This window comes from Suricata suricatta, chromosome 4 (assembly GCF_006229205.1).
Source record: "Suricata suricatta isolate VVHF042 chromosome 4, meerkat_22Aug2017_6uvM2_HiC, whole genome shotgun sequence".
Classification (NCBI taxonomy): Eukaryota; Metazoa; Chordata; class Mammalia; order Carnivora; family Herpestidae; genus Suricata; species Suricata suricatta.
The window spans coordinates 143,734,036-143,759,552 of record NC_043703.1 but is presented as its reverse complement, the minus strand read 5'-3'; the positions used below and the strand labels follow the sequence as shown (position 1 = coordinate 143,759,552).

At 39.3% G+C, this 25,517-nt stretch overlaps 1 protein-coding gene and 1 non-coding gene across 9 annotated transcripts in view; one reads left to right on the top strand and one right to left on the bottom strand.

Moving 5' to 3' along the window:
- BABAM2 (BRISC and BRCA1 A complex member 2) overlaps positions 1 to 25,517 on the top strand; it is a 396,153-nt gene that overhangs the window by 103,091 nt on the left and 267,545 nt on the right. For all 8 annotated transcript variants that reach the window (XM_029938035.1, XM_029938033.1, XM_029938034.1 and 5 more), the window contains one exon: positions 18,448 to 18,642. In XM_029938035.1, coding sequence (XP_029793895.1) covers positions 18,448 to 18,642 — 195 coding nt within the window. The remainder of the gene's footprint in view (positions 1 to 18,447; positions 18,643 to 25,517) is intronic.
- Positions 19,151 to 19,257, bottom strand: LOC115290908. The gene has a single exon (XR_003908289.1). It is a non-coding gene; the product is annotated as a U6 spliceosomal RNA (small nuclear RNA).

The following is a 25,517-nucleotide window of genomic DNA, read 5'->3' as shown; positions in this document are numbered from 1 at the left end:
ATAATACTCTCTAGATCCATCCATGTCATTGCAAATAGCAAGATTTCATTCTTTTTATGGCTAAATAACGTTCCATTTTGTGTGTACAAACACACACACACACACACACACACACAGACACACATACCACATCTTCTTTATCCATTCATTCAACTTGGGCTGCTTTCACAATTGCATTATTGTAAATAATGCTGCTGTAAACATAGGGGTGCAGTATCCCTTTGAATTAGTGTTTTTGTACTCTTTGGGTAAATACTCAGTAGTGTGATTGCTGGATCGTACTAACTCTAGTTTTAACTTAAAAAATTTTTTTTATTATTATTATTTTATTTTTGAGACAGAGAGAGACAGAGCATGAGAGGGGGAGGGGCAGAGAGACAGGGAGACGCAGAATCTGAAGCAAGTTCCAGGTTCTGAGCTGTCAGCACAGAGCCTGACGTGGGGCTTGAACCCACAAACGTGAGATCATGACCTGAGCCAAAGTTGGAGGCTCAACTGACTGAGCCGTTCAGGCGCCCCTAGTTTTAACTTTTTGAGGAACTTCCATACTGTTGTCCGCCGTGGCTGCACCAGTCTGCATTCCCACCAACGGTGCACAAGTGTTTGTTTTTCTCCACATCCTCGCTCACACCTGTTGTTTCTGGTGTTGTTAATTTCAGCCATTATGACAGGTGTGAGGGGATAAGGCTTTTTAAAGACATAGCCGAAATGCTATTATCTTGCCTAAAAATATTACCAGTAATTCCCTACTATCATCCAATAAGCAGTGTTCAAATTTCAAATTGCTTGAACTAAAATCTCTACACTGCGATTGTTAGGTCTTTTAGCTGATAAGTTTTCTCCATCTTCATTGTTTCCCCGTCTGCAGTTTTGTGGCTGAAGAAGCAAGTCCATTTATCTTATGAAATTACCACAGACTGGATTTTGTTGATCGTATGCCTATGGCATAGTTTAACATGTTCCTTTGTTCTTCTGAATGCCTGTAAATTGGTAGGTAGATACATGTCTCAGATTTCATGGACCTTTAACCACTTGGTCATAGTCACAAACCAAAAATAAGCCCCATCCCTCAAAAAACAAAAGAGGTGGTTCTTAATTTTGTAACAGCTGTCATAGGGACGATGTGCTTTATTTTATACATGAGATATAGAGGCATTTGAGTTTTTACTTAGATAATTGTATATAATGCATGAATAAAGGTTAAGATTGATAATGACACAGGATATAGCAAAATGAGACAAACACTATGTATAGTAATTTGAAGAGAACTCTCAGAAATAATAGAAGGATTATAAAGGTGCATTATCTAAGAGTTATTTAAGGACAAATAGCCCTATTCACTTAACCCCCTAATGATACCATGTTTTAAAAAAGGCAGCATTGTAGTATATTACCATAATAATGACCTTGATTCATCGTGAAAGGTGAATTATATTTAATGTGGCTTAGTTTTAAAGAATAACAACAACTAGAGAGTCAACAGTTTGGCACTTCAAAGATTGATGAATTATAATGTGGTTAATCTGTAATCCCTGTTAATAATGTATATGTTTTGTGCACATTAAATATAGGAACCATATGTTAAAAAAATCACAGAAATTCTCCTTTATCAAGAATAACTGGGAAATCAGGTATACTGATTAATCAAATAAGTTTACTGGATAAGTCATATATGGGTCAACAATTCTTTTAAAATAATTGAATTTCGATAATACACCCTTTAAAAGTAGAACATAACTTGATTTTTCTTTGATGACTCAGAAGATTTTAAGGGACTGTTTATCACATCAGAATTATTATTATTACCCTTGATTTTCCTTATGTTGTAGCTGCATAGTAGAATTGATTAATGCAGATTTCCAAAGTAATGTGAATTACCAGAGAATTATTACTGGATCAGGGAAGTCTGCATGGACTGTGTAGACTGTGGTATTCACAGAGCATCAAATAAAGAGACGTACAGGAACCAGTATGTATGGATACATGTGTGTGGCTGCATACGTGGGTATGTTCAACTGTGTGCACATGTATACATATTACTATGAAATTTGTGATGTATATTGTTACACACACACACTCTCTCTCTCTCTCTCTCTCTCTCTCTCTCTCTCTCTCTCTAATTTGTGACATGTGCAGCCATTACCAGTACTAAGGAAGCTGCAAATTGAAGGAATTTGATCAAAATTTACCAAAAGGAAATTGGCTCCAAGGCGTTATGATTTTGGCTGGAGAAGATAGTGATCCTGGCACAGTATACTCTCTATTTCCTTGTGAGAGCTCCAAGATTAAATGAATTAGCTACATAGAGGCAGATGCTTGGTAGTTTTCTGGAAGCGCAATTATGAGGTTTATGAAAAACAGGAAGATCAACATCTCATGCAGGGTTTTTTTTTTTTTTTTTTGAGCTGGGAACTGATTTAATGTGCTATTTTGTATCCCTTAGACCTTGTCTGTTGAGCCATGATAATTTGATTTTGTTTTTATAGCTGTGGGGTTTTTTTCCACATTTTTATTTTAAGTGTGCTAACCTTTGGATAGAAATTCTATCTTGAAATGCTTTTAAGATAATATTTTTCAGACTGTTCAAACTTTTAATGATTGATGACTATAATTAGTCATATTGCAATATTGTATTTTCAGAATTGCTATTCAGTTTCCCTTGTCTACTTCTGCTTATAACCATGGATTAGTTTAGCTCCCAGTAGCCAGTATCTTTCTTGACCCTGGAAAAAATTTGAATCTTTCAATATATTTAACATAGTCTATGATGAATTGAATGGTAGTGATCATTCACTTGACATATAATTTGAGTGTCCGTGTTTAATAGCCTGTGTCCAGCCCAGCCCTTGCACAAAGATGAATGGTACTCTCCCTGTTCTCATATCGTTTATGCTCTAAGAGAGGGGAGGTAATATGAAGTAACTATATCACCCAGTCATTTGTTTTTCAAACATTAGTGGACGTATTGAACAGGAGAACTTTCTTTTTATCTTTCATTTTCAGCGCCTGAGGAACTTCAGCCTTTTTTTTTTTTTCTGTTGCATTTTGCTTATACCAATAAACACCTTATGTATCTACCTCAAATGAAGGAACCGTGGAGGGAACTAAAAATATCTTTAGGAAATGCCCTAAAATCTTAATTCAGGTGTTGCAAATTCAGATGCCTAAAGGAGCCAGCCAAGTAATAAACATGAGTGAAAAAGATAGGTCTAAAGGCAGTTGTAATTGGCAGGGATTGTGACCTACTGAAGTATGTATGCTTTGTCTGAAGGTTTTAAAGTAAAAAGTTGGTGTGGCTTGAAGAAAGCAGGTCTGCACTCTGACGCTGCCAATTTGCAACCCCGCTATGATTCCTTAATATTAATGGAGGGATTGCAAAAACATTTGAGGTTTTGAAAAGATGGTGATTTAAAGTTAAATACATCCAATTTAAGAACGATCATATCATTTAGTAAGCTATATGGTGGTTTTTTCTGGGGCATGGGTCACATTAAATTAGGGATGATGGGGTTCTAGGAGGAACTTGGAAGATATTGATCTGGGCGGGTGAGGGGATCAAGTTTAGAAGAATCATTAGTGCAGGAGAAATAGAAATTGGTAAGAACGATGTTGGCTCTCCGTTACTGACGACGTTTTTTCCTGGGTAGGGAGTGCCCTGAGGCACTAGAGGTAGGTCAGAGGTCCGAGGACCATTCTGTTACTACCTGGGAAATGTGTGAGGCAACTTGGAAAGCGTTAGTGGAGGGAGCCTTTTGCTGTCATTTAGGCAGTAGATTTTATGTGAAGGCTTGATTGGGTTTATGTGAAATTACCTGGGTCTTTGATCTTTGATGAATTCATCAGAAAGATGATCAGATTTTCTGGGTTTCTGCCTTGCATTGGAATGCCTGAATGTGGCTCCAAAAATCACGAAACAGATTTGCTAGGGCCAGGGAGGACGTGTCACTCCAAGTCTGCTGAATCAGTGTCTCCATGGGTAGGACCCGAGAACCTTTTCCAGATGTCTCCGTGGATTCTCTGACGATAGCCAGGATGAGAGCTACAGTTGTAAGTAGATATCAGGCTCTCTTGGTCAATGAAGACTGTGTATTGACAGCCTGCTGTTGAGGGAATTTTTAAAAAAGGGCGTTTAGTAGTAAAACGACCCTCATTCTGTTGGATGGTAGTGAGCTGTCGGCATTAGAGATTGGTAGCTCCGGATGTTAGGGCTCTGTTAAGGCTCTTGAGGCATTTCATTGGAGGGGCACACATGATTAAATAATTGAGGTCCAGGGATGGCTGTTTGGATGGCATATTTGAAACAAGTGCTTTTCTTCAGGGTGTGAGGGGCACCGCAGCTTTGAAGGAACTGATGAGGAATGGCTTTGGGGGCTGGAGAGGGACAGTACGTTTAAGGAAGAAAAAATTGATAAAACTGAGTAATTGCTGTGTATTGCTCAGTTTACAAATGGTTCAAAGGCAGTCAGTGTGGCTGCTTTGTGGGGGCCCCGTTTTCCTCTTTCTGGAGAGAGAATGTGTGCAAAAGATGTAAAGGCTTACTGGTCAAAGGTGTGCATTTCAAGCTTGGCATGGAGCCAGCATTCATGAGACGGCACAGGACAGTTCATACGTGCTGGTTATGTTTCAGTCACCTGGAGGGAAGGTAAAAATACCTCTGGGGTACAGGACCATGAAGCCAGAGAAGACCCCCTCCTCTCTGAGCTCAGTGCTGAGGAAGTGACATGCCGCAGCTTGCATATACAACCCCCAATACATGTCGGTAAGCAGAGCGTCTTTACCTGGTCTAGAACGGTTGCCCATTTTTCTGTTCTATGCCCTTCAACAGGACTGTTGGCTTTTACAGAAGTCTCACTTTATTACCCCTTCCCCCCCCAAATCCGGTACCTTACTGGTGTTTGAAGAGCTCTACTTTAGACCCATTTTAACTTAAGTTTTTTGAATGACTTATAATATACAAGGATAGCGTCTTCCATCTTTCCCTCCTTCCTTCCTTTTAATTTATATTTCTCCTAAGAGAAATCATTGTAATCATTATGGCTTAGTGGAAATTGATTAAATCCTCTATGTAGATTTTTCTGAAGATAACATAAGGAGCTACTTAACTTTTTTCTATGGCAGAAAACATCAGACCCAAATTGAATCTATACTTTGGGTTACAGGTCTCTAGACTAGTTATATGGCCTAATAAGAGTTCATGTACCTCTCTCTCTGTTCTTTTCCCCTGGAGGCAGTAAGATGGAGACACAGTGTTATAATGTATCAACTTTCTTTTATTCCTCCTCCTCCTCCCTCTTCTCCCTTTTTCTCCTCTTCTTGCTCTTTCATAGAAAATGTGATAGAAACTGGCTTAAACAGTATAGGGAATCCATTGGCTTACAGATTTTAAAAGGCCAGGGGTGGGCTTCAGATAAGGCTTGGCCCAGTGGCTGAAATAGTGTAATTTTAGGACCTAGTTTCTTTCTGTTTGTTTCTTTTGTGCCCTGCCTTTCACTGTGCTGACTTAATTTTTAGTCTCCATATCCATCCAGCAGCTCAGTCCCTTCCCTTGTGAATACAGAGTTGTTACTGTGGTTCAGACTTTATATTCTCCTACTGTGGAAAGAAACAATGCTTTTATTTCTCAGTAGTCTCAACTGATGTCTTCATCTGTCTCACTGGGTTTGATTGGATACGTGCCATAGTTGAATCAAACATAGATGATAGGTGCTAGGGAAGGTCGATAGGGTTAGGCAGTCAGGACGCATGGAGCTTGGAGTAGAGATTCTTATTCACAACCCATGCCTGAGAATGGGGAGGAGTGGTTTCCCAAAGGAAATTTGTGTTTCCAAAAGGAGGGAACTGGATGTTGCACATCAAACAATGCATGTCTACTAAATGTGGATTTAGAATAAGAACATTATATGGATGAGGGGCTAGGAGGTAGTTTCTAGGAGAAGGATAAAGATACTGAACACTTCTACTACCCCATGTATTGTATTTTGTGGATATCTTTTCATTTAGTTGGTGTTACTTTGAATTGCTTTCTTCTTTCTTTTAGCTGCCTGTGGCTGGTAGAAGAAGAGCTTGGGGTAGATTCTTTTTTAGCTAATGTTTCCTCTAGTCTTTTACACAGAAATTATGTTACTAGGACAACTAGTGACTTTAAGGCCACTGGCCAGGAAGGTCCAAGACTGGGATTTTGATGAAGAGGAGGAGTATCTGGCATGTTTGCAGGTCTGGAATTCAGTCCTGGGAGCTCAGCTACGGTCAGAAGAAACAGTTGTATAATATAAATCATTGTAGCCCAGAGGCCAAGTCTAGCTAGGGAAATCCTCTAGGGCAGGGGTCAGAAACCAGGTGTCAGAGCCTGCAGGTGTTTCTCTGGTTAAAGATCACTTGGTTGAAGCTCTTTGTTCTGTTTTTGTTCCATACTGCTCATTCCTATGGGTCTCCTTGTGATTATCATAGTTGGGAAGAAATAAGAATTGATCCTGGGGTCTGGTTCTGGCTGAGGCAGGCAAAGAATTACTGTTTTGATTTGGGAGAATGGATAGGACTCCTACGCTCACGTAATGGCTAAAAAACACTCAGTGCCACAAAGGATCACTAAGGTTGAATGATCTTTCAGTGTGATGTAAATAATCTGCTCCAAGCTTCAAATCTACAAGCGGAAGTTGGGATTCTTAATCTTCTAAGTTTAAAAGTATCCCAAAGACATTTTCTAATGGAAAATGAAACTCTAACAAAGTGTTTGCTTTAACTAAATGATTGCAGTTAATTTCTTGTAAAGAAACACAGAAGCACACATTGACTTAAAATAAGCTCACACTGTTGTTTCCTGTAGTACAGCCAGGAAAACCAGTAACAAGCTGTCTCCTTCAAAATCACGTCCCTGGATGATATTCGAGCAACCTGGACAATTTAAATACATCCCCAGGAAAAACAATTTGAATTAAGTTGGAAATCACATTTGCCAATTTTCTTTCCTCCGTTGCAATGTTGCCTTTTATTCTCAGAATCTGAGTAGCATTGGTTGAGAAGGGGTGTGGTGTTAGTGACTCAGGTGAATAGCAACGTTCGTTTCATGAGCACAACTAATTTGGGCCACAGAGGATTTTTTTTTTTGTGTGTGTGTGATTGTTGGGGTTTCGGTGAGCTGGATGTGTGCTCAGCTTAAAGGAATTTAAATTTTAAATTCTTTAAAACACTTTGTTGGCCACACAAAATGATTTTTAGTGCTTAGGGCTTATTTACACTGACATTTTATCCAAAATTGAATTTAATAATAATATTACTTATTCGTACTTTTTTGACCAACAGTAGGTATAAAACCTGAGCATTTTAGCCCCCAATAGATTTGATTTTTATATTTAAAAAATAGCACCTTACTAGAATGGATTTAGTTATTATTCAAGTCCGTATTTTCCAAAATGCTTCTACTCAGTGATGTTAGTGTTTCCAGTCTTAGTTCTTTTATACTAAAGATGTTAGAGAAAAGCTACCATTCCTATCTCTAGGTGGTTGGCTGTACTATCGAGAGAAGAAAGGCTGGGAATGGTTGTGTGGACAGTACTGCGTCCCTTCTTTTCAACCCCGTTGCACCTGAGGGGGTTTCTAAGCTAGAAAGGAATCTGCCCTCTGCTTTCTTCTTCTTAATTAAAAGGAAGGGATGTGGCTTGAGATTCCTTCCCTCCCCTGTTCCCTTCAACCCTTGTTTCCTATCATCTGTCTACCTCCAATCCCAAAGAAACAGTACTTTCTTTCCAAACAAAGAAACAGGACTTAGAACTGTGTGGGCTGACCCTAGAAACCTGCATGAAGTGGCAGTTCAACACAACCAGGGCCCGTGTGCTGGTTACCTTTTAAGAAAAGCTAAAGGGTAATTTTACAGTGACTTCTGACTGGCAAGAAGGGATATTACAATTTTTTGAGTTTTTTAAGTGGAGCCCAAATATCTAATTTTAGATATTTTCAGTTAATTTTAATGTAATTTTAGATATTTCCGTATATTTTAGATTAAAATCATGTTTACCTGTGGAAGAAACTAAATAAGTCAACTGTACCATTTTGACACCTAAGCACAAAATTGGTGTCATGCACCAGTAGGTCAGGATGTTTGAAGATTCCCCAGACCTCCTCTGTTAATTGGAAGACTTGCTTACCTATCAGCTGTGAGCGGGGCTGCCTATTGAATGGCATTTCAGAAAGTACAGATTTAAGGTTCCTCATTTTGCTTTTTTTTTCTATTATGAGTCTGTCAATTCTCCCATTGGAGAACTCACATGGGAAAGGAATTTTTCAGCTACTAAGGCTAATTGTGGATTTTGTTCAGGACATTACCTTGGTCCTTCTCAAAGATACGTAATTGTCCTGTTCTGTACTGATGTGCGGTCAGGATCACTTTACCCTTAGTAGCCAGGAGGTTTTATCGATGGTAAGCCAGGGGATGGACTGCTGTATTTTATCCTGCAAGGCAATAAAAAACCCTTATAGAAAGATCCTAGGTCACAAAAAGTTAAAAAAAAAAAATTCAAGGAAGTTGGGTTTGGTTGAGAGGCAGGTCAGAACCTTGGAGAGCTCTAGAGAAAGCTGAGGGAGAAATCACAGCCAGAAGCTTCCATGGCTGGCCCACACAGACTAGAGTTTTTGAGAAGATGCCAATCCCATTTTGCTTATTATCAAGATATGAATGATTAAGTTGACAGATCTCTCTTACTCTAAGCATGAACTGTATTTGTATGCTAATTAGGCCTTGCGTCTAACGTCTTAAACTAGAGAGAATGCTTTTCTTCAGCACATCTTCCTGTAGGTCCTCCAAGTCATTTTATGGCTCTGACTTCCTCTTATCAGGGATTCTGGTTTCAAGATGAAGATGGTTACCAAGAGGAAGAGCAAAAGGAGCATAAGATTTCACCAAAGTATTTACTGTGTACTAAATGAGACCCAACAGAATTTTTTTTCAGATAATATCTTAGGTAAAACTTCAACAAAACCAAAGCAAGAACCAAACCAAACCAAACCAGACAAAAATCAGAATGGTAGTAGTGTTCTGGTTAAAGCAGGATTTAAAGGGTCTGGAGTGCCTTCTACTCCTCCCTCGGTAGCCACTGAACACGGGCGGCACGTCACCTTATTTCATCAGTGTACATTCAGTTTACTTGTCATATACACTTCCTAAGTAGGTGTGAAGATTTCATCTAGCTACTTTTAGGAGTATCTTTAATAGCTCATATTAACTCCAGAAATGGCCTTATATTGGTTGTCTCCTTACCTGCTTATTTGGATGTCAAGACATTGTATCTTTCCAGTGAGCTCTTCTGGACTTCCCAGAACCCACTGAGTTTTCAAAGACTGTCATTAACAGCAACTTCAAATATCATGGCAACAATCTCAGATCTCAGACTCAATAGGCCCTGCTTATAAGGATGAAGATAATTAGTAGAGTATTTGATAATAAAGCCATTAAGGATTACAAAATGACCCTATTTAATTTTTTGCCTCACCAGTATTTATTTCTGTAGTAGCCTACAAATTTTAGTGGAGCAGAATGCAACTGCAGGGTATCTCCCCTTCTACATACCCCATTTTTCTTAACACTTGAATTTTCTCAAAAATAAAATGCACAACATTAAAGGATATGCTATAAGGGATATGCCTTGTGAGTGCTGGGTTGTCTTTTTGTTAGCCATATGACTATCAATGTGTGGAGAGTAGTTCCATGGAGGTAGGAGTAGACTTGCTCTGTGTAGTCCCAAAGTTAGCTTCTCTTGGGGCGTCTGGGTGGCTCAGTCGGTTGAGTGTCCAACTTCGGCTCAGGTAATGATCTCACAGTCTGTGGTTTCAGCCCTGCATTGGGCTCTATGCTGACAGCTCAAAGCCTGGAGCCTGCTTCTGATTCTGTGTTTTCTTCTCTCTCTGCCCCTCACTTGCTTGTGCTCAGTCTCTCTCTGCCTCTCAAAAATAAATAAACATTAAAAATTTTTTTAAAAAGCTTCTCTTAATTCAGGTTTCCTGTCACCCACCCTTAAATGTCATGCTATGTTAATTCTACTTTAGGAAGTTGCTATATTTTAAAAAAAGTATAAAAAGAGTTTAAAATAATTTCATTTCAGTTATTTTAGGTGACGTGTTAGAGGAGATGTGATACACAGTGTAGACATTCATTTTTGATAATATGTGGTCCTCTTACAAATAGGTCAGTTAGAAAATTTATTTCTGTCTTTTGTGTCCTCTAGATAAAGTGATATTTAAAAAATTCACGCTGCTCAGTTATAGCTCTGTCAGAAATGTAAAATGTCATTGGTCATTTCCTAAGACTTCCATTCAGAGGAATGTAACACAAAAGAATTTTGGTTGAGAGAAGCATAATGAATTCCTACAACTGTTGCCATTACATTATAGCATATTGCAGTAGCTTTCTGGAAATGTTGTGTGAGGTTTGGAATTTAAGAAACAGTTCAAGGTTACTTAAAGCATATTTATCTAGGGTTAAGTGATGCAAGATTTGTTCTCCAGAAGGCTGTGGAACTGGGTAACTTTGAGTTGATAAAAAGCGACAATTGAAGTCTAACCTCATAAAATTTGTAAATGGCAAGCGGAATTTCTTAAACTTGAGATTGAAAAACAGTTTGAAATGAAACAATTGAAGTACCCTATTCCATTTTTTAATGTTTATTTATTTATTTTGAGAGAGAGGGATAGAGAGTAAGCAGGGGAGGAGCAGAGAGAGAAGGAAACCGAGAATTCCATGCAGACTCCGCACTGTCAGCATGGAGCCTGACACAAAGCTCGAACTCATGAGCCATGAGATCATGACCTGACCTGGAACCACACATTGGACACTTAACCGACTAAGCCACCTGGGCACCCCTCGTGTTTCAAATTTGTAGTTTTCCATTATGAAAGTGTGTGCATGTGTTATTTATGTGCACGTATACACATTTATATAAATATGTATAACCATACAATTAGAAAATTAGGAAAATATAGAATATTAGGAAGAAGGAAAAAAGAACTCTTCCAAATAGCTTCCAACTGTAGACATCAGTTGTTAACATTTCTTACAGTAATTTTTTATGCACCGGTGGTTTTTGGTGTGTAGGGGCTCGGGAGGGGATGGGGACAACCAAATAAAGATTATAATGTATGTATAGTCTCTATCTGTCTTCATTTAACATTTTGCCAGTATTTTATAGTATTTTCTATGCTCTTGCACAGTATTTGTAAACATACTGGCTGCATATTATTCCTTTGAATGACTGAAACAGTTTTTCAAATATCTCTTATTATCAGGTAATGTAGGTTGTCTACAGTTTCATGGTATTTTAAATGACTGTACTTTTTTTTTTTTTTTTGGTCTATGATGCTTTCCCCTTATTTTTTTCCCCCTTAGATAGATTCCCAGAAATAGGACTTCTAAGGGGTTTTGAGAATGAACACTTTTATGATTCTTGAAAAAAATATATAAACAGCTTATATCAATTTTCATTCTCATGTGTAAAGGTATCCATTAAACTGTATCCTCACTAGCATTAGCTGTTTGCTTAAGAAGGGATGGGCTGGCCAAATCTTGAGTCCATGAGAGAGCAAGCAATAATTTATGGGGCCAAGGACCTACCTTGCAGTAAACGTCAGGCAACTGAGTTCAAATTAACACCTGATTCAAGGGAGGCTAGTTGAACCATGTGAGCCAGAGTATGTAGCTTCAAAGAGTGGGAAGAAGGGGCAGAGTCAGCAGAGAGAGGGGTGATCTGGGAATACCCCAGAAGGGCCAAATGTTGATGCCTTACATAGCCCAGTGTGGCTCTCTCTTGGGCATAAGACTAGTCTTCTTGGGGTTTGGAGGAATCTAATAAGTTGTGGGGGAGACTTACATTTGTTGTTGATACCCTTTTATGCTATTGGGAAAGTGCTGTTTCTTTTACCATGTGTATATATTATTTTTTTCAATGAAAAATTAGTTTACAAAAAAGAACCCAGAAATATCACATTTCTTTGATTATTAATAAGGTTGCATACTTTTCATATGTTGTTAATAAGTTTTGATTTCTATTTTATCTGAATGTCGGACAGCACAACATTTTGTAGTATGAAGTGTCAGGTAATTCCTTTATTAATGGAAATTTTTTGTTATGAGATTTATTTTTTGTAAAGACAATTTTTTTTCCCCTTAGGTTTCTTTTTTCTCCATTAGTTACAGTGATGGGTCCGAGGGCTCATTTGCTAATTTGCTTATTTTTCTCCTTTATCTCCCCAAAGATATGAACTTAGTACATTTGTTTCCCAACTTTTTTCACCGATTGATGTGTCTAAATTTGCCTCAGTATGGCTGAGAAGCCATGTTTTCAGTAAATGAGATGTGACTTGAGGGTGAGCAAGGCCTCTGAAAACAATATCCATCATTAAGTTTCTGACATAAGGAAGCTGAAAAGGAACTGAGATTGGCTGGGCATGTTCAAGGTTGTGGGGACATTGGTTTGGGGATACACATGTGCGGTGGAGTGTGTTGATGAGAGAGAAATGTGGGAAGGTTGAGGGTCCCAGGACCAGGAGCATCCCTCAAGTCAGGCAGCCTGGGCAGCAGAGCCAAAGTAGGGGATCCGGAATCAGCACCAGCTGTGAGATGGGTCACGGCTGTAGAGAGGCAGGTGGTAATGGTTTGGTTGGCAGCTGATGTTTCAGGGAACTGAAGAGAGGACTGGCAGATTTCCGTCTACACTGTCGCTTGTCTGTACTTGAGTATCACCAGAGTTAGCCAGCCTCTCTGGTTAAACAGTCTTTTTTTTTCTTTTTAATGTTTTATTTATTTTCGAGACAGAGCGAGACAGAGCATGAGCGGGCAGGGGCAGAGAGAGAGGGAGACACAGAATAGGAAACAGTCTTCAGGCTCTGAGCTGTTAGCACAGAGCCCGACATGGGGCTTGAACCCACGAACGTGAGATCATGACCTGAGCCGAAGCCAGAGGCTTAACCGACTGAGCCACCCAGGTGCCCCTAAACAGTCTTTAAAAAGAACTGACATCACACCTTCCCTGAACTGCTTCATCAGCATTTAGTGAGAGTGAATAAAGTGTCATAATGATAGTTCTTTGGCTTTTGTCTTTCTACTTTCATTGTATTTTATTGCTTTTTTTAAATGTGTTTTTCATTCCTCTTTTTTTTAAAGTTTATTCATTTATTTATTTAGAGAGAGAGTATATGAGTAGGGGAGGGGCATAGAGAGAGGGAGGGAGAGAGAATCCCAAACGGACTCAGTGCTGTCAATGCTGAGGCAGATGTGGGGCTTGAACTATGGTGTGATCATGACCTGAGCCGAAATCAGGAGTTGGCTGTTTAATGGACTGAGGCACCCAGGCATCCCTCGTTCTTCATTTTTGAAATCTCTTTTCTCTGTTCTTTGGTAATATGTGTCCTGTGCTTACTCTTCATGGCCATCCTCATTTCAGATTTTTTCTTTCATGCATTACCAAACTAGAATAAGAACTTAGTATTTATAGAATTGTATGTATTATATGTATATACATATATATCAGTAGTATAGACAGATATACTCCTCTTTTTTCTAAAGAGGCCTCTTAATTTATGCCTTGAGCAGCACCATCCTGCTAGCCCCTGTCCCCAAGCACTGGCCCACACGCTTCCTGAAGAAACTTTTGGACGTCTAATTCGACTCAAGAGAGCGGAAAGTGCCAACATGTTTCATTGTTAGACCGTTTTTACAATGTGTCCTAGTGTTAGGAAGTGATCACAATCTTGTAATGCATTATGTGTTCTCCTCTTCTAAACACAGTAGTTCAAACTACAAATTACCTAAGTAAAAATGGTCATTTAGCAATAGTTGGGGGAGGATTTTTATCTTGTTGAGCCTATTTTTACCTCCCCTGATGAGGATGTTTTTTGGCTAAGTCATTTCCCAGTGAAGTGTGCACTGAAATGCCAAAGAGGTCAAATGCATTTCCACGTCTTGGGAGATTGTATTTTAGTGGAAAGGGACTTGGTGGCATATCTTTATCCATTTAACAATTAGGTTGAATTACTTGACATGAATTCAAATTGGTAGAGATGTTTGCCAGCTTATATGCTTTTAGAATTCTCTGTTTCTTTTTATTTAAATTGTGGGATATAGGCTTGTAACTTGCCAAACAGCTAAAGAATATGATAAGGTTGAAAACAATAGAAGTTGAAGTAACTAAAGTTTTTTTTTTTTTTTTTTGTCCTTGAATAGGGACTTGACTGCTTGACCAAAAAATGGAAGATTGTATGTTTTTCCTATTAATGTTTAGTGATAAACTCTGGAAGAAATGCATAGCAAGCTACATAATGATCATTTTAAGTTTTGTACTGTGTTCTTATATCCTATTGATACTTTGTGTTCTTGAGTGGCTGAAAAGGAATTTTCAGAATCTTGAAGTCAGGAGGGTTGCCAGTGAGAACTTTGTAGTCTTTTTATCAAATGCAGATCTTTTTCCTCTGTTCATCAAGTCTTTATCTGAACTACCCTTAAGACCTATCTATCCTGTAAATAAAAGAGCGGTTTGTGATTTCCCCATTGCCATTTAGTGCCTGTAAATCAACCCATTCAATAGACCAGAATAATTGCTGTCCTTTTAAAGAATGCATTTCTTGGGGCGCCTGGGTGGCTCAGTCGGTTAAGCGTCTGGCTTCGGTTCAGGTCATGATCTCACAGTTTGTGGGTTCAAGCCCCGCATCGGGCTTTGTGCTGACATCTAGCTCAGAGCCTGGAGCCTGCTTCAGATTCTGTATCTCCTTCTCCCTCTGACCCTCCCCTGCTCACACTGTCTCTTTCTGTCTCTCAAAAAAAAAAAAAAAAAATTTAAAGAATGCATTTCTTTACTTTTTGTTTATTTTCTTTTGATAGAAGACTTTTTTGGTGAGATCAGTTATGGTATTAATGAATGTGACTATTAGTATTATGTAAATGAAACATGTCAAAATTTGGAACATTTGCATAACTCAGCGAATCCATATTTTCTAAATGACCAAACCCTGATCGTACAAAATCATACATAAGTAATTGATGTGTTTAAAGTGCAGGATTGTTTTCAATAAAGCTATTAAAAAAAAGTGCAGGATAGATGGATGGAATTTAATGTAAGAGTATGAAACTTTTATGAATACAGTTTCAGTGTCCACATTGTAACTAACCTTTAGGAAACTACCACTTGTTGAGTTTTGATACAGTATCCAAGAAGAATATATCCAGAATTATTTGTCAAGGCTATTAAAATACTCCTCTCTTTTTAAAGTACATATATGAGTGAGGCTGAATTTTTTTTCATATATTTCAGCCAAAACAACATATTGCAACATTGAATGTAAAAGCAGATATGAGAATTCAGCTCTTTTATTAGCCAGACATTAAAGAGACTTGCAAGAATATAAAACAATGCCGTGCTCTGTTTTTTTGAAATCATAGTGATTTCATTAAAAATGTTTTTTATGTTAACAATTAGGTTTGTTATTTTAACATGAATTAATAAATATTTTAAAATTTTCTTCATTTTCATTTTTAATATAGTAAGTTTAACCCCTCTAATTCATATAAACAGAAGCTCTTTGGTGTTCTCGGTACTTTTTTTTAAAGAGTGTAAAAGGTTTCCAAGACCAAAATGTGTAAGAGTTTCTGGTATAGTGCTTAAGCAGGGACTTGGAGCCAAATTGCTTAAGTTTGAAACTCCATTTTATTTATTGTTGAATAGCTCTATGACCTTGGACAAGATATTGAACTACTTTTTGCCACATGTATAAAGTGGTTAACATAACTTGTAAGGTTGTGATGTGGATTAACTTGAACATATGAAAAGTTCTTAGGATTTATATAGCACTTGGCACGCTATATAATTACCACCTTTTAAACATTCGTAGTATGATAGGTGTTTTCCTTTATTGATGCTAAATTTCTAGATTTCTGGAGATTGTGTGTTTTGGGGGTATTAATGTGGTCTGTTATCAGTCGAGTCCTAGATACCTGCAGCCTTTTCTGTAATTCTTTTTCCTCCAAGTCAGGGGTTCTTAGCCTTTCCTGTGCATTCGAATCACCTGGGGAGCTGTAATTAAAACAAACACCCCAATACCCCAGACAGACCTCAGATTATCCCAGTTGAACCAGAATCTGAAGGTATAGTAGGTGTTCTCCTTGCTCTTGCTCTCCTTGTACTGCTACCAAGGAAATTGTCATTTCCTTGTCCCTAAAATTCTCCAAATGTATGATTTAATATTCACATGAAAGAATCTTTGAGCCAGGCACACTCCTGGTAGTACTCCGTACTTGTCAGTACCAGTTACAGATTCATCTCGGTTCTCCCAGTTGCAACCGTCCTCTCCTCTGACCACACATCCCATCTTTCCAAGTCATTCTTTTTAGTATTTCATCTCCAGCAACTCTTTTATTTGTTCCTCTGTTAGTAGTTATCAAGACCGTTAGTCTTCATTCAGCCAATAGCGCTAGCTATAGGATCAACTGCCAGTGTTACTGCAGGACACCTACTGATTGACGTAATTGGAGGAGCAAACCTCACTCACTGAGCGTCAGCCTAGCAGGCTTTTACTACATTTGTCACTCTAATCCCACTTACTGTCCTTGGATTTGCAGTAGCCCTAGTTTAAGCATATGTATTTTCCCTATTAATAAGCCTTTCCCCATGGGGTAATACCTAGTGACCCACAAAACCCAGGCCATTGGTCCTACCACCCATTCACTAACCCCTCATCCCTTACAAACTTGGTTGGCTCTTTCCTGACTTAACACCATGGTCCATAATTATAATCATTCTTTTGCAAGCCCTCTAAGATCTTTTGGCTCTCTTTCTTTCTCTTGTGCTTTTCTGGCAAAGTCCCAAGCCTTGTTAAGTCCAAATTCCTCTCACTTCACCTTTGCACCCAGGCAATGGAATTTATGCTAATTGGTCTCACTTAAAAACCATACCTCTGACCCCAGTGGGGCTTTTAGTGCTATCTGGAATTCTCCTACATTTCCCCAGTACATTTATTCTTCTGAGTGACTCCTTCAAATGACTAGTTCACACTTTCTTCTCCATATCATTTCCTTCTTCCTGACTCCCAGCTGATGACCATCCTCCGGTTTCAAGGAGAACACACAAGCTCTCAGGAGAGAAGTTGGCCCCACACTCCTGTCACCTCATGCAACAGCCTGCCTGCGCCCCTACTCCTTCACTTGGCTCTTCCTCCTGTTCCTATGGATGGGCTCTCTCTGCTCATTTCAGTCAGCCCTCTTAGAGATCCCATCCCTATCTACCTATTTGTTTTCTTTCCTCCTGCTCTTCTGCTCCCACTCCCTTAACTCCCCCCTTTCTCTACATGACATTCCAGCAGGCTGCAAACATCTGAGCAGAACTTTCCCTTGACCTCACATTCCCCCCAGTTACCGGTTTAGATCGTCTATCCTAGCTCTGTGCACTTTCCTACCTTCTCTCGGAAACCCTCGACAGTCACTTGTCCTTTCACCAAAGAGCACCTGTTGAGGACGCTATTGATGGGTGTGTCCCTGGACCTAGGGGTCAACTCTCAGCTCTCCTCACTGTGTCAACACCATTTCACACAGTCGATCACCTCTTTCTCCTTGAGCCACTCCCTTCACTAGGCTTCTGAGGTACATTCTGTTTGGTCCTCAGTAGCATTTATTACCATCTGTTGTATTCATTGTTTGTTGTTTATTTTGGCCCACTAGAATGTAAGCTCCTGGAGAGCAAGGGCTTGGTTTGTTTCCTTTACTGCCTAAAACAGTGGCTGATGCTTAATAATATGCATTTGAGAGCTGTTGTTGAATGAATGAATGTGAGTTTAATAAGGACTATATACTTACCAAATCTCTCCCCATTCCCAGCTCCTCTCCAGATCATCAGCTCTTACAGCCATTTCCTTCCTCTCTCTCAACCTTATATTTCCTAACTTATTTTTCCTCTTCTCTACTCCATTCCTATCATATTGAGATCAAAGCATCATCAATTTGCTTGTATTTCTGTGGGGCTGTAGTGTTTACAGAGCATTTATTTATATCTGGTATTATAGATGCAGATGGTCTGTGGATTCGGGTTGAATGATGTTAGCATATAATGCTGGGTTTATGTGCAGATTGAAAAAAATTAAAATTGTGAAAGAATAAGAAGGAAATTAGTCTCCCAGGGCTAAAATAATAATCTCCTAGGATATCTAAGTTTCTTGTTTTGTTACTACCTTGCTTCCCACTTTACTGTTTCTGCCTCCTCATGATGGAATTCCTCCTTGATTTTCTGCAGGGATTTTTCGGAGACAGAAGTCACCAAGGTCAAATGACCCTTACAACTTAAGTGCTGAGTTTATCGCTAATTAAGAGTAATCTGTTCCCCTTAGATTTTCGTCGCTGTTTTCCTCTATGTCGAAGTGCTGACGGGATACTGGATTTGTATGAAAATTCCTTTTCAACTGGTCTTTTATTTATGGTTTCTACAGAACCTGGCCTCCTGGAATCCTTCAAATCCTGAATGTCTGTTACTTGTGGTGAAGGAGCTTGTGCAACAGTATCACCAGTTCCAATGTAGCCGCCTCCGTGAGAGCTCCCGCCTCATGTTTGAGTACCAGACGTTACTGGAAGAGCCGCAGTATGGAGAGAACATGGAAATTTATGCTGGGAAAAAAAACAACTGGGTAAGGATTTTCGAGAATGGGGGGGGGTAGGCTCTTCATCTGTAATAAAATAATCAATTCAGATGTTCGTTTATAGTAAGCCCCAGCCATGTCCCTAGACCAGCGTGGTTTGGGTTGCCTGTATACTTTCTCATAATTTAGAGTTTGAAGGGACTTGAGTGTTCATCTGGTTCATTGTGTTTCTCCAAAGTCGCCTCCTGGGAAGTGTGTAGAATTTAGAGTCCCAGTGTCCTCGGCGCACATGAACACAGGTGTTCATATGTCAGAGGTGGAACTTCAGGACCTGCCTGTAGAACAGGCCCCCTTGGACCCGGGTCATGGGCGGGCCACCCAGGCCACGTTTTGAGACACCCGTGTCCCCACCTTTTCAGTGTAGAACGTCTCAGTATCCCAGTCAGATCAGAGAGGTCGGCAAGTCTGGCGGTAGCCAGCTTGTAGGGAGCCTTTTATAATCTCTTTTTCTCATTTTTCTACTTTGTAGGATCTTTTTATGTTTATATTTAGTTATAAAAATAGGGAATGCTTCACGAACTTGCGTCTCATCCTTGCCCAGGGGCCATGCTAATCCTCTCTGTGTCGTTCCAGTGTTAGTGTTTGTGCTGCCCGAGTGAGCACTGTCGGATCTTTTTAAAATGCCAGTCAGGTCATATCTCTCCTCTGCGCAGAACTTTCATCTCCTCTCCCCTTCTCGGGTGGCAGAAGCCCAGATCTTTCCTGTGGACGTGAAAAGGCCTTACGTGCTGGCGTCACCACCATCCTCCACCCATCCTTGCTTCTCTCACTTCAGTCCTTTACTCTCCTGCCTAGAACTTTCCAAGTGCAGCCACGCTTGACACCCTTGCTGTGTGGCAGACACACAGGCGCGCTCCCGCCCCAGGGTCCTTTGTGTGCCATGCCCTCCTCTGCCTTCTGTCCCCTAGATTTTCTCTCGGCTGATAACCCTCCTTTTTTCATTTTTACCTGTGTGTCATAGCCTCTGCCTGCCTGTATTAACACCCCCTTTTTTTTTAAAGCAGCTTTTTTGAGGTATAACTTACCTGATTCAGGTAATTCAATGATTTTTAATACAGTCGCCAAGTGGAGCAGCCAGCGCACAGTCCTGTTTGAGACTGGTTCCGTCACCCAGCGAGGTCCCTCACCCCATTTAGGGGTAATCTTCCTCCTGCCCCAGCTCCAGGAACTACAAAACTGCTTCCCTTCTGTGTAAGTTTTCTGCAATATGTAGTCTCTTGTGACTGGCTTCTTTCACGTAGGATAATATGTTTGAAAGCCTTCCGTGTATCACTGCTTCATTTCTTTTTGTGGCTGAATAATATTCCATTATAGGCAGGCCACATTTCGTTTATCCATTTACCTGGTGATGGACATTTGCGTTGTTGCCACTTTTTGACTGTTACTATTATTATTATTATTGATGCAAAAAGGTGGTTTTATTAAAGCATGGGGACAGGACCCGTGGCACAAAGAGCTGCTCCCCTTTTAGACTATTATGAATAATGCTGCCATAAACATTCACATGCAAGTTTTTGTAACACCCCCTTTTTAAATCGTGTCTCACACACCCCCACCTTTACTCTTCTCTACTTTTTTATGCAACTCTTTTTGACAAGCCATGTAATTAACATGTTGTATTAAATATTTTGCTGCATAAAATAATCATTCCAGAACTTAGTGCCTTAAAACAACAACATATATTATCATAGTTTGTGTTGGTCAGGAATCTGTGTAGACCCTCTGCTTCAGGGTCTCTGATGAGCTGAACTCAAAGTATTGGCCAGGGCTGCAGTCAGCTCAAGGCTCCACTGGAGACGGATCCATTCTAAGTTCATTCATGTGGCTGTTGGTCCCATTCAGTTTCTTGTAGGCCAATGGATTGAGGGTCTTGGCTCAGTGCTGGCTGTTGGCTGGCACCGCCCTCAGTCCCTCACCTCTTCACAAGGCCTCTCCACAGGGCAGCTCAGAAGATGGCAGCTGACTCCACCAGAGCAGCCAAGCAGGAGAGATCAAGAGTATGTGAGCAAGACAGACGTCTTTATAACCTGGTTGTCTTTATAAGCTGGTCTTGGAAGTGACATCTCATAATCTTTGCTGTGTTCTATTAAGTCCAGTCCACACGCAGGGAAGGAATTACCTGAGAGAGTGAGTACCCGGGACCATTGGGAGCTATTTAGAAACAGCCTCCCACACTCATTTATTATGTGTTCTGTTCACTGTTCTATCAGAAACTCCTGGAACAGTGTTGACCACATTGCTTACATTGTATAAACATCATTGAATGAATGAGTTAATAAAGTTGAGTTTAGTTAAGCGTAGAATAACTTTCAGGTTCCCTTCTCTATGTTCATTCTTTTAGGTTTCACTTAGCCTTCCTTTTCTTAAGTTAAATATGGCTCCTCCCCTTTTATTCTTCAGCCTTTTCTTAAAGGACGTGGTTCCCAAGGTCTTACACATGATTATTGGCTTTGAATCAGTAGGTCTCAAATTTATTCTTGTTACAAACCATCTTGTTTGTTCAGTCCAAAGTTTAAAAAAAACCCCTATTTTGTTTATATTATTGTTGTAAAGACACATAAAATTAAATCTACCATCTTCACCATTTCTAAGTATACAGTTCAATAATGTGGAGTATATTTGCCTTGTGCAATGGATTTCTAGAACATTTTCATCTTGCAAAATTGAAACTCTATACTCATTAAGTACCAGTTTCCTTTTCTTCTAACCCTTGGCCACTACCTTTCTACTTTCTGTTTCTTTCATTTTGAGTCTTTTAGATTCTTAAGATAAGTGGAATCATGCAGCATTTGTCCTTTTGTGACTGGCTTATTTCATTTAGCATGATGACTTTGAGGTTCACCCAGGTTGTAGTTTGTGATAAATTGCATTCCTCTTTACGATTGCATAGTGTTCTGTTGTAAGTATACACACACTTTGTTTATCCATGTAAACGATGTCTGATTCATGGCCATTTTTGTTGTTCTCACCCCTTGGCTATCGTGAATAAAGCTGCACTGTGTAAGGGGGTGCTCATATCTTCTCAGGATCCTGTTCTGAATTCTTTTAATTATTTTCCCAAGGATATGACATTGCTGGATCATCTTGCTAATGTTATCTTTAAGTCTTGAAAAACTACTGTACTGTTTTTTCATTAAGGCTGCACCATTTTCAGTTTCCACCAACATTGCAGAGTTTAAGGTATTAAACTATTGATGATTTTGAAATTGGAATCTGATCACGTGGATAGTCAGGAAAACTTTGTCCAACTTAGTTTATCCTCTAGTCCGGACGCGTTTCTTCTTATTAAATAATCATCATGGTTCTTTTCTCAAAGACAGATGTTAGGTTAATTTGGCACGACTTGGTGAACCTGAGTTGTCTTTAGTGCTGATAGACTCATTTGAAAATGAGAATCACTTCAGAGTAACTGGTCCTTAGTTTTTAGGATTTCCCTTCCCACCCAATTCACCCTTTGAATATTAAGGGTGAATTTAAATATATCCAGTTTTATGGCACCTATTCTGATCTAAAAAGTGTTAAAATTATAGCTGACCCTTAAACAACATGGGGTTAGAGTCACCATCTCTCTTCCCCTCCCCTAATGCAGTCAAAAATGCATGTATAACTTTGGACTTCCCCAGAATTTAACTACTAACAGCCTACTGTTGGCCGGAAGCCTCATTGCGAACATAAACAGTGGATTGACACATATTTTGTATGTTTATGTATTATGTACTGTATTCTTATGATGAAATAAGCTGGAAAAAAGAGGATATTAAGAAAACCATAAGGAAGAGTCAATACATTTATTGAAAAATATCTCCATGTAAGTGGACCCATGCAGTTCAAACTTGTGTTCAAGGGTCAACTGGTATGTTCACTGGCCCAGCTAACACTTGACTTCTACTCCATGTAGATATTGAAGTAAATTAATTTAAAGCAGCTAGACAGTTTGAATTTATAGTGTTTAAAAATTTTTGTATTTAATGTTACTGATTCTCCATTCTTCACTTTAAAAATCTACTACTGCTATACTCACCCTGGTTTATTTTGATTTAGTATTGAGTACTTTGTAAGCATTAGGGCAATGGGTATGGACTTAGGGGAAGTGAAGAAACTGAGAATCCCGTAACAAGGCAAGGTGGACAGTTAGAGGTCAAGCTTACAGCAGAGAAGGCCTAGGGAGGGCCTAGTAGACATGGGAGCTGAGATTATAAAAGTAAATATATAGGCGTATGAGTTAGTTACTGGTCAAGGAACAGAATATAACGGGTCTTGAGGGATGAAACACACTGAAGCTTGGCATACTTTTTCAGGAATGCATGAAAGACAGTTTGCTAATGGAATCCAAACCTAGATGAAGAATCTGGACAATAAACACAGGACGCTGGCAGAAAGAAAGGAACTGGATTTTGAGCCAAGATTTTTTGAATCAGGGACTGTGTGCATTTCCTGTTGCTGCTGTAAAAAATCACTACAAACTTGGTGGCTTGAAACTACACAAATGTATTGTGTTCTAGTTCTGGAGGTCAGAAGTCTAAAATGGGTCTCCATGGGCTAAAGTCAGGGTGTCGGCAAGGCGGGGGTCCATCTGAGGGTCTACAGGAGTCTGTTTCAGGATACTTAAAAACTGGCAGATGTGGTCTCAGATATCTTTGAGAAACTATGACGAAGCAGAAAGATCCTAGAAGACTGTAGGAAGTAAAACCTTTATGGAGATTTTTAAAAGAAATGACACTCAGGTCTTTAGGTGAATCATTTGCAAACATTTAAATAAGAATGCAATACTCGGAACAAAAGTTGGGTAACCAAGAAATAGTCATGGCAATTTATTTTACCCTTTTAAGGAAAGTGGATGTCATCGACTTAGCATATCTCATTTTTCAGCAAAGCATTCCTTCTCCCTTAATATTCTACTGACGGTATGTTCCTTCCGTAGGCTTTTGAATATGTGGAAGAGCTACACCTAGAAGATTGGATATATCTCTTCTCAGCCATCAGGTGTCTTGTGGAATGTCACAGGACTTTTCTTTTGGGCCTATTTTGCTCACTGTTTTATTAGGACATTGAAAGGCACTCTTTTCAAGTTTTCTGATAACACCGAGTTTGAAAAGGTAGTTAGTATGAAAAACTACCGAATCTATTTAAAATTATTTTTATATTTTTATGCACTGGAATGCTGTACCAGACCCACAAAATGCAATTTTAATAGGGCTAAGCCAGTGCAGGACTGATGTACATTTATGGAAAGTCTACTTTGCTAGTTTGGGGCTAAAAATGGCAGTATACCAGTCATAGCTTTTGTTCTTGAAGGCGTTAAAATCCAATGGAGAAGATTCAGTACATACTTGTAAAAAATGAAATAGCCATGCCAGATAGATTGTTTCAAGTGGAAGTACAGCCCGTGTAAGAATTTAGAAGGCCCGATCGCTGAGGAATGGAGTGACTACGGGAAGCTGTCACTGGTGAACTGGACCTGGCCAAGCACGTAAGGGACGGTGGACACAGACAGCAGGATAGGCAGAGGAGGTCAGTGAATGGATGGAGGATAACGTAGGGGCACGACATACACAGGGAACAAGAATTGTAAGCACACATATGACTGGTGTACTGATCAGCAGATCACATCTGTCATCTCTTATCAGAATATTGAAGCATGAAGACTTTTGTATGAAATATGTTGATGTTTATTAATTAAAACTTTAATATACTCTCTAACTGAATCACCATAAGATCAACATATTCATCCTGGCCTCAATATAAATCCATTTATTTTGGTTCTCCTGATCTGACTGTCCATCTGATAAATACTCTCTGTAATGAATCCAAGAGTGTATGTAATTATTTAATACGTTTGGATTATAAAATCCTGTATTTTTTTGAGAGGATGGTGACTGTCTTCACCTTTCTCATCATTGAATTTTTCTTTCTGCCACATATATTTATATTCTTAACTTTCCATTTCTGTTCTTAAAGTGTGGGGCTCTTAAAAACCTGAGGTACCTCCTCCATTATATTGTCATCTGGCAAAAGGAAAATTTTAATAGCCATGTAGAAGAGGGAGAGGGTTCTAATCTCCCATCAATATTCTGAAAAGTCTGATAATTTGAAATACAGTGTTCCTTCCATACCACCTCAAAGACAGTCTTCTTTTTTCCTCTCTGACTTCCATTTAGAAGGTTTTGGCAAGTGCACACTTAAAGGTAAACATTTTTTAGAAAACCAACAAAAACCCTCTGCTTTTTGCCTTTATCTTTTTATGAAGTCACTTCTCTTATTGCCTTGCCCATCTCCTTTAATGAATGAGTAGACATTAGTTTTGAATATTGCATTCTGTGTCTATGGTGGCTTTATAATTTTTATTAAACACTTTTTTTTTAAATCTGGAGAAAACACGATACATTGGAATGTTAGCTTATATGTTCAGGATAAATTCCTTTTTTTAAAGAAATTTATTTACTTATTTGAGAGAGAGAGAGAGGAGGGGGTGAGGGGCAGAGAGAGGAAGAGAGAGAGTCCCAAGCAGGCTCTGCATTGTCTGGATGGAGCTCAGTGTGGGGTTCAAACTCATAAACTGTGAAATCATGACCTGAGCCGCTATCACGAGTCAGACTCTTACCTGACTGAGCCACCCAACCTCCCCCAGAATAAGCAATTCTTATGTGTCTGCATGGTCGGAGTTTTCCCCTGAGGTTTGTTTGTTTGTTTGTTTGTTTTGATCTGACTATAAATTCGCAAGAGGGTATAAAATAGTAGGGGTCTTCTTTACCCTTCACCCAGTTTCCTCCAGTGGTAACATTTTACATAATGATGATAGAGTATGGAAACTAAGAAATTGACACTGGTACAATGTATGTGTGTGCCATTTTACCACATGCATC